This window comes from Hypanus sabinus, chromosome 16 (genome assembly GCF_030144855.1).
Source record: "Hypanus sabinus isolate sHypSab1 chromosome 16, sHypSab1.hap1, whole genome shotgun sequence".
Classification (NCBI taxonomy): domain Eukaryota; kingdom Metazoa; phylum Chordata; class Chondrichthyes; order Myliobatiformes; family Dasyatidae; genus Hypanus; species Hypanus sabinus.
Window position 1 is genome coordinate 88,747,640 of NC_082721.1, and position 15,366 is coordinate 88,763,005.

A 15,366-nucleotide genomic window follows, 5' to 3' on the forward strand; every position below is an offset into this window, starting at 1 on the left:
ATTCCCCCTTGTATTACCCTTAAACTTTTGCCCCCTAACTTTCAACTCATGTCCTCTTGTTTGAATCTCTCCTACTCTCAATGGAAAAAGCCTATCCATGTCAACTCTATCTATACCCCTCATAATTTTAAATACCTCTATCAAGTCTCCCCTCAACCTTCTATGCTCCAAAGAACAAAGACCTAACTTGTTCAATCTTTCCCTGTAACTTAGTCTCTCAAGTATCATGGTTTGGGCATAAACCCTCTACATTAGTCCTTCCTTATGAAAAGAATGGGCACTGGGCCAATTTACCGGAGAATAGATAGAAACATAGAAAACCTACAGCACAATACAGGCATTTCAGCCCACAAAGTTGTGCCAAACATGTCCCCACCTTAGAAATTACTAGGTTTACCCATAGCCCTCTATTTTTCTAAGCTCACTGTACCTATCCAAAAGTCTCTTAAAAGACCCTATCATATCCGCCTCCACCACTGTTGCCGGCAGCCCATTCCACACACTCACCACTCTCTGAGTAAAAAATGCTTGCTTTATGTTGCATTACACTTCAAGAGAGCTTATTCTCAAGTGCTGGCACTGCTGTAGTATTGACCATTCCTTGACATAGCAAGTTGCCAAGCTAACTTGGGAAGAGGCGGTTCTTCTTTAGAATGATTAGAGGTAACTCTGAGAAAAATACAATGGGCAGGTCCTAAAAGAGAATTTGTCTAATTGGCTTCTTGTAGAGGGAAGGCAGAATCAGTGCAGTGCTCCCTGGGTACGGTCTGGTACCAATTTAAAACAACACTGAGATGAAAATGGAAACAAGTCACCCTTGGTTGCTTCTGTTAAGTATACAGTATTATATCAGCTGTGAAATGTACTCCCAGTGAAACTAATAGAACTAAATTTCAAAAGCAGGGTATAAAATCTATCAGTACAGTATCACCTGTATAGCCCAAGAAATTAAACGTTGATTTCTCCCCCCTCAAAGCACTGGGTGACAATTATGAACACTGTAAATCAACTCAACTTATTCCTAGTGACACCAATCAGAAGGATCATTTCTTACCTTACAGCCATCGTAGACAGCATGGATGTATGATGTCTTGTTGTGCGACAACTCTTCGCCATTGGCTCCCATGAACCGCACTGCCCTCTGGTAGCTCTGTGTGGTCATGTCGTACCAGGCGATGGAGTGCTGGCAGTTGTAGGTGAACCTCTGTCGTGCAGTGGCACTCAGAAGGCGGAGGAAGGTCATCTGAACCACGTGCACAGGGTTACCGTCGGAGTCGGTGTACGTTAGCTACAGGAGTAGGAATGGCAGTTAACAACTCATCCGGAAAAGATTAAAGATGATTTTTTTTCTAAATCATATAGTGAAATGCATCGCTTGCATCAACAACCAACACAGTCGAAACATGTGCTTTAAGAAGTTTGGATGGGTACATTGGTGGTAGGGTATGGAGGGGTACAGTCATGGTGCAGGTCAATGGGAGCAGGCAGCTTAAATGGTTCAGCATGGACGAGATGGGAAGGAAAGCCCATTTCAGTGCTGTACTGTTCTATGACTCTATGTGCTGGGGGCAGCCCATAAGCATTCCATGCCTCTGGCACCAATGCACCATGCCCACAACTTACTAACAATGTGGGGGAAAACTGGAACACCAAGAGAAAACCCAACTGGTCAGAGGTAAAATGTAAAAACTGCTTATGACAGCGGCAGGAATTAAACCTCAAATGCTGGTGCTGTACACTTACACTAACTGCTGTGCTCAACGTCAGCACTGAATGCCCAACAATAAAAGGAGCTGCTCACTGAGCCACTGCACAGGTCAGCTCAAAGTCAGACAGATTGCTTTGTGACTGTCACACACAAGTAGCACATTCCCTTCCCCAACTGACATCTTTTTAAAGGCAGGTTTGTTTTGTTTTTAGCTTTTTTTTGCCCTCATTTATTTAACAGGCTCAAAGCCTTACCACCACTGAGGACAGTTTTAAAAGGCAGTTCCTCAGGAAGGCTGCATTCATCAGTAGGGACCCTTGCCCTTTCGACACACCCTCTTCTCATTACCTCCATCAGAGAGGGGGGTATAGGAGCTGGAAGGTCCACACTCCACCATTCCCCTCTACTGTTAGATTTAGGAATGGTCCTGAACCCATGAACACCACCTCACCATTTCTTTTGATTAGCACTACTTTTGTATTTTATTCTAATTTTATGTCTTCCTGCTAATTCCAGAATGTACTGCTGCTGCAAAGCATCAGAGTTCACATCATATCAGTGATAATAACCCCAATTCTGATTTCACAGCTGCCATAATCGGCTTTGAACTTGTGTCTTACTATCTTTCCTTTCGGTTAGTCCTGACGAAGGGTCTCGGCCCGAAACGTCGACATCGCTTCTCCCTATAGATGCTGCCTGGCCTGCTGTGTTCTACCAGCATTTTGTGTGTGTTGTTGTTTGAATTTCCAGCATCTGCAGATTTCCTTGTGTTTGCTCTCTGGTTTACCTGTCTTTTTTGTCACATTTGCCAGCCTGATAATACAACCAGACACACGAGAGACTGCAGCTGCTGGAATCTGAAGCAATTCACAGTCAGATGGGGGAAATTGATGTATCAAGTTAAATCTGTGGGATGGGCAGAATGGAGTTGTCAACACTATGGGTTGAGTACCTGCTTTAGGACTGAGAGTGAGAGGGGAGATTGCCAGGATAACGAAGAGAGGTGGAATGGGCACAGTTAATTGTCATCAGATTCTGAAAGGCTTAATATCTCATCTGATGTGGTTTGGCTGCAACAATATATGGTGCCCAATTCTGGGCTGCAAACGTTAGGCTCTGGAGAAGGTGGAGATAAAGTATTACATCACAGATATAACCCCTTCAGCCCATCAAGTCCAAGCTGGTCACTCTGTGTTAACCATTTGTTGCATTGCCGAAATGGTTCCAGGAATGAGGGACTTAGTTATGTGGGTAAACTGAAGAAGCTTGGGTTAGAACACAAAACACAGAACCTCGAACAGGAACAGGCTCTTCAGTCAAATGTTAGTAATCAAATGTCCAATTTACCTAATCCTTTTTGCCTGCAATGACACCCATAATCCTTCCTTCACAGTCTTGTGCTTATCCAAGACCCTCCTGAAGACCTCCATGGCATTTGCCTCCACCTCCATGAGGTGCCAGTACATTCCAGGTGCCCTCCACTCCCTGTGTAAGCCAATTACCCTACACATCTCCTTTGAAAGTATCCCTTCTCACCTTAAATTCATGCCTTCTGGTACTAGACATTTCAATCCCGGAAAAAAGATACTGTTTGTCTACTCTAACTATACCTCACATAATCTTATAAATCTCAAACAGATCTCCCTTTAGCCTCCGCCACTCCAGAGAAAACTGGCCAAGTTTGTACAACCTTCCACCCTGGGACCAGGGAACAATCCCACGGGATATTTAAAATGAAGGATATTTTCAGAACAGACAGTGAAATCCTTCCCATTGGTGGAGGGGAAGTAGAATGAAGGTGATTGGTTAAAGAACCAAATGTCGCAAGAGGACAATTTTATTTTCAGACATGAATGGTGAGGTCCGGAATGGACTGTTCTAGGGAGAAGCGGAGGGATTTTTAATTATAAGGTCCTGAAAAAGATGGCACCAGCGAACAATGCTACCAAGGGTGACATCTTCAAGATGGTTCACGAAGCAATTCCTTTCAATTCTTCTACTTTTTAAAAATTTTAGATGAGGTTCTGCTACTGTTAGAGCCTGTAATCTACATTCCAGCATTGGCCGATGTAGTGTATTCCACAAAGCTGCAACCAAAGTGTGAAGCTCGGAGGCCAGGAAGCGAGGAGATGGGGAGCGAGCCCATAATTGATTCCATCTCTCGCCAATGAAAGAGCTGAGAAATTTTTTTCGTCGAGAAGGGTGCAGAGGGCAAGTGAGTGTACAGCAGTATTACCAGCCTCCGGCTCACTGCTGCCGGAGAAGCTGTCTTCATGAGGCAGTCTCTCGCGCTCTCTCATTCGCTGCTCCTGAGTTTCTCTCTCCCTCTCGATGCATTGCTGATTTGCACTCTAATTCAGGTGTATGGTGTGGTCTGGTTTATAGTTCTAGTTCTGGTCACACTTTCTTGGGCGATTTTTGAACTGGGCCAGCCTGTAGATAACGAACACTGAGCTGAGCTGAACTGAAAGATGCCTTTTGAGTTTGCGTTTCAGATTTTGTGTTTTTGCTCTATTTTTGTTGTCGTTGTCGTTTGCACAATTTATTTAATGTGGGGGGGGGGGAAGTTCAATATTTGATGTTTTCTCTTAACAGGTTGGTTCCATGGTTTGTTTTGTGACTGTCTGTGGGGAAGATGAATTTTAAGGTTGTATACTACATACATACTTAGATAATAACAGTACTTTGTATCTTTGAATCCAATGTTCAAAAGGTAGCTGGATGCATCCAGTTAGGAAGAATAGGCATGTCTGTAGGGAAAAGGGGAAGGTTGGACAGGCTAGGCTTGCTTTTAAGGATTAATATAATAATTAGCCCATAAGATGTAGGAGTAAAATTAGGCCATTTGGCTCATTGAGAGTGGTCCACCATTTCTTCATGACTGATCTATTTTTTCTCTCAGTACTAATCTTCTGCCTTCTCCCCATATCCCTTCATAACCTGACTAATCAAGAATCTATCAATCTCTGCATTAGATATACATAAAGACTTAGCCTCTGCAGTTACCTGTGGAAATGACTTCCACAGATTCACCACTCTCTTGCTAAAGCTAGTGAGCCAGCAACATCCGCAAGCCAAATGGCCTTCTGCGCTGTGATCATTCTATGATTCCAAGATAATGAGTCATTGTTGTACCAGCTCAGGATTGCTGTCAGGGAGCCAATATAGAGGTTGAATCTTCTCTATCGCCCATTGAGGCCATCTATTCGAGTTGATGTGTCAGGAAGGTGACATTCATTGTCAGGGCAGGGACCTCACCACTTCCCTATGCTGTCACCAGACAGGAGGTACAGGAGTCTGAAGACCCATATCTTAAGCTTCAACAACAGCTTCTTCCCCACTTACATCATGTTCTTGAACTGGCCAAATAAACCCTAACAGCACCTCAGACTGTATTTTTTCTCACTTTCCCAATTTTTCACTAGCGCCTTTATTATCATTTTGCTGGTTATTTTTGTACATGTGCAACTTATGTTAATTTAAGTAGCTTCTGTTGAATTATGTTTGTAATGTACCTAGCTACTTCTGCAAAAAGCTAATTTTCGTGGTATTTATACCATGTCTGTGTGCTTATGATGACAAAAAAACTTGAATTTGATTTATCTCACTCTGTAGTGTTCCAGAACTATGATATACACTCATTGGCCAAATTATCGGGTACAGGAATTGAACCTGGTGTAGTTTTCTGCTGCTGTAGTCCACCTATTTCAAGAATCGTCATGTTGTGCATTCAGAGATACTCTTCTGCACACCACTGCTGTAGCATGTAGTGATTTGAGTTGCTGTTCCCTTCTTGTCAGCTTGAAGCAGTATGGCCATTCTGCTCTGACCTCTCTCATAAACAAGGTGTTTTTGCTCACAGAACCACCACTCTGCTTTTCATATCATTCTCTGTAAACTCTCTAGAGACTGTTGTGCACGAAAATCTCAGGAGATGAGCAGTTCCTGAGATACTCAAACCACCCTGTAGGGCATCAACAACTGTCCCATGGTCAAAGTCACTAAGATCACATTTCTTCCCCATTGTCTGAAAAGCAACTGGACCTCTTGACCATGTTTGAATATATTTTTGCATTGAGTTGTTGCCACATGACGCTTTACACCTATGACACCAAGTCTAAGCACAGCTCCAATGCCATATTTAAGTTTGCTGATGACCCCGCTCTCATTGGCTGTATCAAAGGTGGTCACAAATCAGCATATAGAAGGGAGACTGAAAATTCGGCAGAGAGGTGCCACAACAACAATCTCTCATTCAATGTCAGCAAGACCAAAAGGCATTCAGGAGGGGGAAACTGGAGGTTAATAAGTCAGTCCTCATTTGGGGATCAGAGGTGGAGAGAGAGTCTGCAACTTTAAACTCCTCGGTCTGATCATCTCAGAGGATCTGTCCTGGGCCCAGTACATAAGTGCCATTATGAAGAAGACACAGCAGCGCCTCTACTTAGAAGTTTGCAAAGATTCAGCATGCCATCTAAAACTTTGACAGACTTCTACAGATGTGTGGTGGAGAGTGTATTGACTGTTTGTATCACGACCTGGTATGGAAGCACCAGTGCCCTTGTATGGAGAAGCCTATGAAAGATAGTAGATTTGGCTCAGTCCATCCCCACCACTGAGCGTGTCGAGACAGAGCATTGTTGTAGGAAAGCAGCATCCACCCCTGCCATTCAAGCCTAGCTCTCTTCTCGCTGCTGCCGAATGGAGGAAAGTACAAGAGGCTGAAGGCCTACACCACCAAGTTCAGGAACAGTTATTACCCCACAACCTGTAACAGGCTCCTGAATCAGAGGGGATAACTTCACTCGCCTCAAACCTATGGACTCACTTTCAAGGACTCTTCATCTCATGTTATTGATAATTATTGTTTATTTATTTATTGTTATCATTTCTTTTTTCACTTTTTCTGTTTATACTTGTTGATTTTTGCACATTTGTTGCTCTCTGCCCTGTTGGGTGCAGTCTTTCATTGATTCTATTGTGTTTGCTGTATTTACTGTCATTGCCCACAAGAAAATAAATTTCAAGTTTGTATATGGTGACACATATATACTGCCTATAAAAAGCATTCACCACCTCCTTGGAAGTTTTCCTGCTTTATTGTTTCATAACATTGAATTACAATGGATTTAATTTGGCTTTTCTGATACTGATCCACAGGAAAAAAAATCTCTTTTGAATCAAAGTCAAAACAGATCTAAATTAATTACAAATATAAAACACAAAGTAATTGATTGTACCCCCCTTTAATATGACACACTAAATCATCACTGGTGCAGCCAATTGGTTTTAGAAGTCACCGTACTTTGATAATAAATGAATTTTGAACTTTGAACATGACTGGCTCAAGAAATATTTACATTAATGAGCATGTCTACAGGTGAACCTAATAACATGGCCACTGAGTGTATCCAACATGTTTTTTCAGGCCCTGCATGTTTCAACTCATGGAAGCTTAGTATGGCTTCTGCCGAGGTCACTCAGCTCCTGACCTCACTACAGCCCCAGTCAAAGTATGTTCAAAAGATCTAAACTTCAGAGAAGAACTGAGGGTAACTGCTTGCTATGGAAAAGTCTGCAGAAAATGGTGGATGCAGCCCTGTCCATCATAGGCAAATATTTCCCCAGTACTGAGCACATTTATTGGGAGCAGTGCCACAAGAAAGCAGCATCCATCAAAAAGGACCCCCACTGTCAAGGCCATGCTGCTCTCAGGCCGAAAGTATAGAATCAATAAGTCATATGCCACCAGGTTGAAGACCAGCTATTACTGGACAACCATCAGGCCCCTGAACCAACATGGATATTTTCACTCACCATAACTCTGAACTGATTCTGCAAACTACAGAGTCACTTTCAAGGACACTTTACAACTCATGCTCTCACTATTTTTTTCACGATTTGCACAATCTGTCTTCTTTTGCACATTGGTTGTTTGTCAGTCTTTGCTTATATATAGTTTTTTATCAATTCTATTGTTTTCCTGTAAATGTGTGCAAAAAGCTGAATCTTAAGATAGTATATGGTAACTTATATGTACTTTGTTAACAAATTTTACTTTGACTTTGATAACAAAACAACATTAGTTCAAAGATATTAAGAAGCCCTGGAATCAGGGTTAATGAATTCCACAGATTCACCACCCACTGGCTAAAGAAATTCCTTCCTTCTTCCTATTCCGAGGCTGCACTCTCTGGTCCTAAACTCCTCCACTATAGGAAACATCCACTCCACATCACTCTGTCTAGGCCTTTTAATATTCATAAACATGAGAAAGTCTGCAGATGCTGGAAATCCAAAGCAACACAGACAAAATGCCGGAGGAACTCAGCAGGCCAGGCAGCATCTATGGAAATGAATAGGAAATCAACGTTTTGGGCCGAGGCCCTTCTTCAGAACTCTTCTTTCAACATTCAACAGGTTCAGAGATACCTCATTCTTCTAAACAGTGAGTCCAGACCCAGAGCCATCAAATGTACCTCAGATATTAACCCTTTCATTCCTGGAATCATCCTCCAACCCTTTGCTAGATCTGATTCTTCTAGCTGAGGGAAGATGGCTGAGGTGACTGGAGATCCATCAATCCAGCATCTCACCCACAAGAAATCTGTGAAGGAATATCTCAGGGTAGTGTCCTAGACCCAAACGCCATCAGCAGTTTCACTGATGACCTTACTCAGCTGTAAGGTTAGAAGTAGGGATGCTCACCGATGTTCCAACACCATTGTAACTGCTCAGACAACATCCAGGTATTGGCTGGTAGACCTCAAGTAACGTTCATGTTAGACAATGATGATATCCAGCTCGAGGAAATCCAAACGTATCCCCTGAAATGTAATGGGATTGCTATCACTGAATCCTCCACTACCAATATCCTGGGTGGGTGGATTACCATTGACTTGAAACTGAACTAATGAAGCTGGACACCCAATAAGCTTACAAGAGCTGTGGCAAGTAACTGCTTCCTAACTCCACCGAACTGCTCCTTCAAAGAAATGACCTCCTAACCCCAGAATAATTGCCTCCTAATGTCATTGAGCTTCTCCTTCAAAGAAACAGTCAAAAAGCACGACAACATACAGGGCACAACAACCCATTTGGTAAGCATTTCATCCACAACCCCACATATGTGCCATCTACATGATGTACTTGACTCCTTACACAGCACCTTTCAAACTCATGACCTCTTACCAGCTGGCAGGACAAGGACAGCAAAAGCATGGGGAACATGACCACCTGGAAGTCACTCTCTAACCCACACACCTTCCTGACTTGGAAAGATAATCTCTGTTCCTTCATTATCAAAATCCTAGAACTCCTTCCCTAACATCCTGGTACCCACATATCAAGGACTAGAGCTGTCCCAGAAGGCAGCTTAAACCACCTTCTCAAGGGCAACTGTGGGTATAATTAAATGCTGGCTTGGCTTGTGAAGATCAAATCCCTTGAATGAATAAATAATAAAAAGATTGCCTCACCTGTTTGCCACGTTTGAATTTGCTGTACCAATTTCCTGGTTTGTCTCTTTGCCAGGCGGAAACCTTAACCTGGAACAGATAGAAAGTAAGGACGTGACTTTAAGATATCATGGAATTGTTAGGACCAAAATCAACTGGACTTTCTGGGAAGAGAATTCCACCGGTCCCAAACTCTACAGCTCCATATGTTATTCTTTTCCTAGTGCCAATCCAATTCCCTTTCAAAGTTCCTGATTGATTCTGCTTCCCACATGCCCACAAGCAGGGAGTGTCAGGCTCCAACCACTCACTGAATCAAAAAAACTTCTCCTCTTTATACTCCCTTTTACCTTGGCTCAAAATATTATGTTTTTTTAATAGAGTCATAGAGAAGGCAATACAGAAATATGCCCTTTGGTCCATCTAGTCTATGCTAAAACCATTTAGGTTGGCTACTCCCATCCACCTACACCAGAACCACAGCCCTCCATACCCCTACCATCCATGTACCTATCCCAACTTCATTTGAACATTGAAATTGAGCTTGCATACACAACTTGAACTAGCAGCTCATTTCACATTCTCACAACCCTCTGAGTGAAGAAGTTTCATTTCATTTCCTCTCAAACTTCTCACCTTTCACCCTTAACCCATGACATCTGGTTGTAATCCCACCCAATCTCAGTGGAAAAAGCCTGCTTGCATTTACCCTATCTATATCCCTCATAATTTTGTATACGTCTATCAAATCTCCCCTCAATCTTTTACATTCTAAAGAATACAGTCCTAACCTATTCCATCCTTCCTTATAACACAGGTCCTTGAGAACTAGCAAAATCCATCTAAATTTCCTCTGTACTCTTTCAACCTTGCTTCCATCTTTCCTGTAGGTAGGTGACCAAAACTGCAAACAATACTGCAAATTAAGTCTCACCAATGTCTTACGGAACTTCAACATAACATCCCATCTCCTATATACATTGATTTATGAAGGCCAATGTGCCAACAGCTTTCTTTACAACCCTATCTAACTGTGACACCAGTTTCAATTAGTTGTAGACCTATATAAGGGGACTGTCCTGTATCCCTTTCTCTTCACCATCTACACCTTAGACTTCAACTAATGCACAGAGTCTTGCCATCTTCAGAAGTTTTCTGATGACTCTGCCATAGTTGGATGCATTAGCAAGGGAGATGAGGCTGCGTACAGGGCCACGGTGGGAAACTTTGTCACATGGTGCAAGCAGAATCATCTGCAGTTTAATGTGAAAAAGACTAAGGAGCTGGTGGTGGACCTGAGGAGGGCCAAGGCACTGGTGACCGCTATTTCCATACAAAGGGTCAGTGTGGACATGGTGAAGGATTACAAGTACCTGGGAATACGAACTGACAATAAACTGGACTGGTCAAAGAACACTGAGGCTGTCTACAAGAAGGGTCAGAGCCATCTCTATTTTCTGAGGTGACTGAGGTCCTTTAACATCTGCCGGACGATGCCGAGGATGTTCTACGAGTCTGTGGTGGCCTGTGCTATCATGTTTGCTGTTGTGTGCTGGGGCAGCAGGCTGAAGGTAGCAGACACCAACAGAATTAACAAACTCATTCGCAAGGCCAGTGATGTTGTGGGGGTGGAACTGGACTCTCTGACGGTGGTGTCTGAAAAGAGGATGCTGTCGAAGTTGCATGCCATCTTGGACAATGTCTCCCATTCACTCCATAATGTACTGGTTAGGCACAGGAGTACATTCAGCCAGAGACTCATTCCACTGAGATGCAACACTGAGTGTCATAGGAAGTCATTCCTGCCTGTGGCCATCAAACTTTACAACTCCTCCCTTAGAGTGTCAGACACTCTGAGCCAATAGGCTGGTCCTGGATTTATTCCCACTTGTCATAATTTACTTATTATTATTTAATTATTTCTGGTTTTATTTTGCTATATTTCTACTCTATTCTTGGTTGGTACAACTGTAACAAAACCCAATTTCCCTCAGGATTAATAAAGTATGTCTGTCTGTCTGTATTCTCAGATCCCTTCGTTCTACCACACTTATCAGTGTAAGACCTACCCAGGTTGGTCCTACTGAAATACAAAACCTCACACTTATCTGCATTAAATTCCATCTGATGTTTTTTTAGCCCAGTTTTCCAGCTGATACCAATCCCTCTGCAAGACATGATAGCCTTCCTGACTGTCCTCTACACCTCCAGTTTTGGTGTCATCCTCAAATTTGCTGATCCAGTTCACCATATTATCATCCAGGTCATTGACATAGCTGACAAAGAACAAAGGACCCAGCACTGATCCCTGTGGCACTCCACTAGACACAGGCCTCCAGTCAGAAAGGCAACCAACTTCTACCACTCCCTGGCTTCTCCCACAAAGACAATATCTAATCCAATTTACCAGCACAACCTGAATGCTGAGCAACTGAACGTTCATGATCAGCCTCCTATGTGGGACCTTGTTAAATGCCTTGCTAAAGTCTATGTAGACAACATTCACTGCCTTGCCTTCATCAAGTTTCCTGGTAACTTTCTAGAAAAACCCTATGTATTTAGACATAAACTACCATGCACAAAGCCATGCTGACTATCTTTAATCAGTCCATTTCTATCCAAAAACTCATATATCTGGTCCCTCAGAATACCTTCCAATAACTTTCTCACAACTGATATCTGACTCACTGCCCTATAATTTCTTGGTTTATGTTTAGAGGTTTTTTAAACAGCGGAGCAACGCTGGCTATCCTCCAGTCCTCTGGTGCTTCTTCTGTCGCTAAGGATTATTTAAATATCTCTGCTGGTGGCTTGGTAATTTCTGCACTTGCCTCCCGTAGTATTTGAGGGAACACCTTGTCAGGGGCTAAAGATTAATCCACCCCGATTTGTCTCAGACTATCCTCTGTAATCTGTACAGGGTCTATGAAGTTGATGCCACTTTGTCTCACTTCTGTCAGCTCTGCATCTGTCTCCTGAATAAATACAGATGCAAATAATTCATTTACGATCTCCCCATCTGTTTTGGCTCCACTCATGGATTACCATTATTTCACAGGACCAATTTTGTTCCTTGTAATTCTTTGGCTCTTAACATATCTGTAGAATCCCTTAGGATTCTCCTTCACCATGTATGCTAGAGCAACTTTAGGCCTTCTTTTAGCCTTATTGATTTCTTTCTTAAGTGCTTCCTTCCATTTCTTATTCTCCATAAGCACCTCATTTGTGCCTACACCTGCTATGCACTTCCTTTTTTCTCTTAACCAGGGCCTTAAAACCAAGTTTCCCTACATTTGTTATCTTTACATTTTATGTTTTGCAAGCTTAGTACTCACAAGATTCTGTTTTTGAAGGTCTCCCACTTACCAAGTACGCCTTTGCCAGAAAAGAGCCTGTCCCAATCCACACTTGCCAGATCATTTCTGATACTATCAAAATTGGCCTTTCTCCAATTTAGACTCTGAACCCACAGACCAGACCTATCTTTGTGCATATTTACTTTGAATCTAATAGCACTGTAGTCATGCAATGCAAGTGCTCCCCTACACAGATGTCTGTCACCTGCCCTATCTCATTCCCTAATTGTGGATCCAGTACCACACGTTCTCTTTTTAGGACTTCTACGTTCTGATGAAGGAAACTTTCCTGAGCACGCTTGACAAACTCCATCCCATCTAGACCTTTTACAGCAATGGATTCCCAGTCAGTATGTGAAATGTTAAAATCACCTACTAGAACACCCTTATGTTTCTTGCAACAGTCTATGATCTCTTTACAAATTTGTTTCCCTAGGACTGTTGGGTGGTCTGTAATATAGCCCCATTAACATGGCCATCCTTTCTTATCTCTCAGTTCCACCCACAATGCCTCACTGGTCGAGTTCTCTAGTCTGTCCTGACTGACCACTGCTGTGACATTTTCCCTGACTAGTAATGCCACCACTCCCCCTCCCGCTCCGTCATGTCTAAAAGAACAGAACCCCTGAATATTGAGCTGCCAGTTCTGCCCTTCCTGCAACCAAGTCTCACTACAACATCATAATTCCAGGGCTCACCCACCTTTCTTATGATACTTCATACATCGAAATATTTGCAGCTCAGGATACTAGTCGCACCATGCTCAAACTTTTGATTACTGACTTTGTGTGAGGCCTTACTAATATCTATCTCCATAACCTCCCACTACTGTTCTAGTAATGTAGTTCCCAACCCCCTGCAACTCTAGTTTAAACCCCATGTATCCCATGTTTCTAATTAGATCATAGGAGGTGCTATTTGGTCCATTGGTTCAATGTAGGCTCTCAGATAATTCTCACCTCACCACCCCCTAACACCACTACATACACATCAACCATAGTCACTTTATGCACATAGAATCAGCCTATGTATATAAACATTACTTGCACATTGTGTTTTATAAGATTGCCTTTATATTTATAGTTATTGCATTTTTATTATATTCCTTATGTTTATTGTGATATTTGTACCTGCTGCATCAGATCTGGAGTAACAATCATTTTTATTCTCCTTTACACTTGTTTACTAGTGATCGACAATTTGAGGACTTCATTGCCATAGAGAACTGTGCAGGTCAAGTCTGTTGGTGAGATTAATAGGTTCTCAATTGGTAGGAGATTTAAAGGTTAGAGAGAGAAGGCAAAGGAGAATGGGGCTGTAAAGATATCAGCCATGAAGGAACAGTGGTGCAGACTTGATGGGCCAAATGGCCTAATTCTGTTCCTATATCCTTTTGGCCTGAGGAGTATTTCACCCCTTCAAAGCTGCCACTTTGAATAATTGTAGAAAACTCCTTTGGAAGATCATCCAGTAAAACAGGGGGAAAAGGATCAGAGAGATGAACATAGGGTTATTCATACAGAATCTAAACACCAACCAGCACCCTCTTGGAAAAGGGTTATATCTATTCAGACCTTTGGAATTTCCTGAAAGGGATGTAACAGTCACTGTAGAAATGGAACCCTTACTTTCATTTGATATTTTTTTCAGACCAATAGTGTACTATTGTGAGAAACATGGTGATAGGGTCAAATAACAGTGAAACAGGCCACTGAGCCTAAGTGTTAATCACCCATCAACAAAACCATATTGTATTCCCCTCACTCTCCCTCTAACTGTGCCCAGACTTAAAGGGCCCATATCTGTGCTGTAAGGCCGTAAAGATAACAACATGAAAGCTACTCCAAACAAGGATCCATTCTAACACTGCTGTGGCATCTCCTCCCTCCAGCCAACTTACACCTTCAGTCTTCTTGTCAGGGTAGATGCAGGTTTCTCCCCCCGCAGTGAAGTTACAGAAGACCTTGAAGGAGTCCTTTGCGCATCCCTGATTCGGGTCAATCCAGTAATCACCTGGAGGAAGAAGAAGATCAACTGAGTTACCATGTGAGATGTGCAATATTAACTGAAAGCCCTTGGAGTGAAAATAGAGCTATCAGTTTTAATGAATAAGTTGCGTCCACTTTATTAAGTACAAGAGTGGAACTCTTCTGCTGCTGTAGCCCATCCACTTCCAGGTTTGGTATGTTATCAATGCTATCATCCCCTCGAAATTAATCAATAATTTTGAGGCCTGGATGTCAATACCTCCTTGTGCAATTAGATACTCGATTTCCTCATTTGCAGACCCCAGTCAGTTCAGATCGCTGCTTGTGCGTGGGAGGGGTCTTTGGGATTCTAACGTTTTTACGTTCATCCTTTGGGGCACTCTTCTGTTTTCGTGGGTGTCTGTGAAGATCAGGAATTTCAGGTTGTAGATTGTATACAGTCTCTGATATTAAATGGGACTACTGAACTATTGAAACATCTCATCTGCAATCTCCAGCAGCACAGGTGGACCACAAGGTTGTATGTTTAGCCTCCGGCTCTACTTGCTTTATACCAATGACTGTGAGGCTAAGCACAGCTCCAGTGTCATATTTAAGTTTGCTATCAACACCACTGCCATTGGCCGAATCAAAGGTGGTAACGAATCAGAATATAGGAGTGAAATTCATAATCTGACTGACTGGAGTCACAACACCACTCAGAGGTCCACGAGCCAGTCCTCATTGGCGGAATCAGAGGTGGAGAGGATCAGCAACTTTAAATTCCTCATTGTTACCATTTCACAGGACCTGTCCTGGGCTGAGCATGCAAGTGCCATTATGAAGAAATCACAGCAGCACCTTTACTTCCCCAAATG

General features: G+C 42.6%; 1 protein-coding gene across 3 annotated transcripts in view; it reads right to left on the reverse strand.

Moving 5' to 3' along the window:
• The window catches only part of LOC132406557 (collagen alpha-1(XI) chain-like), a 404,353-nt gene that overhangs the window by 8,980 nt on the left and 380,007 nt on the right, over nucleotides 1-15,366 (reverse strand). For all 3 annotated transcript variants that reach the window (XM_059992380.1, XM_059992381.1, XM_059992379.1), the window contains 3 exons: nucleotides 14,422-14,534; nucleotides 9,187-9,255; nucleotides 1,055-1,288 (listed from right to left, as the gene is read on the reverse strand). In XM_059992380.1, coding sequence (XP_059848363.1) covers nucleotides 1,055-1,288; nucleotides 9,187-9,255; nucleotides 14,422-14,534 — 416 coding nt within the window. The remainder of the gene's footprint in view (nucleotides 1-1,054; nucleotides 1,289-9,186; nucleotides 9,256-14,421; nucleotides 14,535-15,366) is intronic.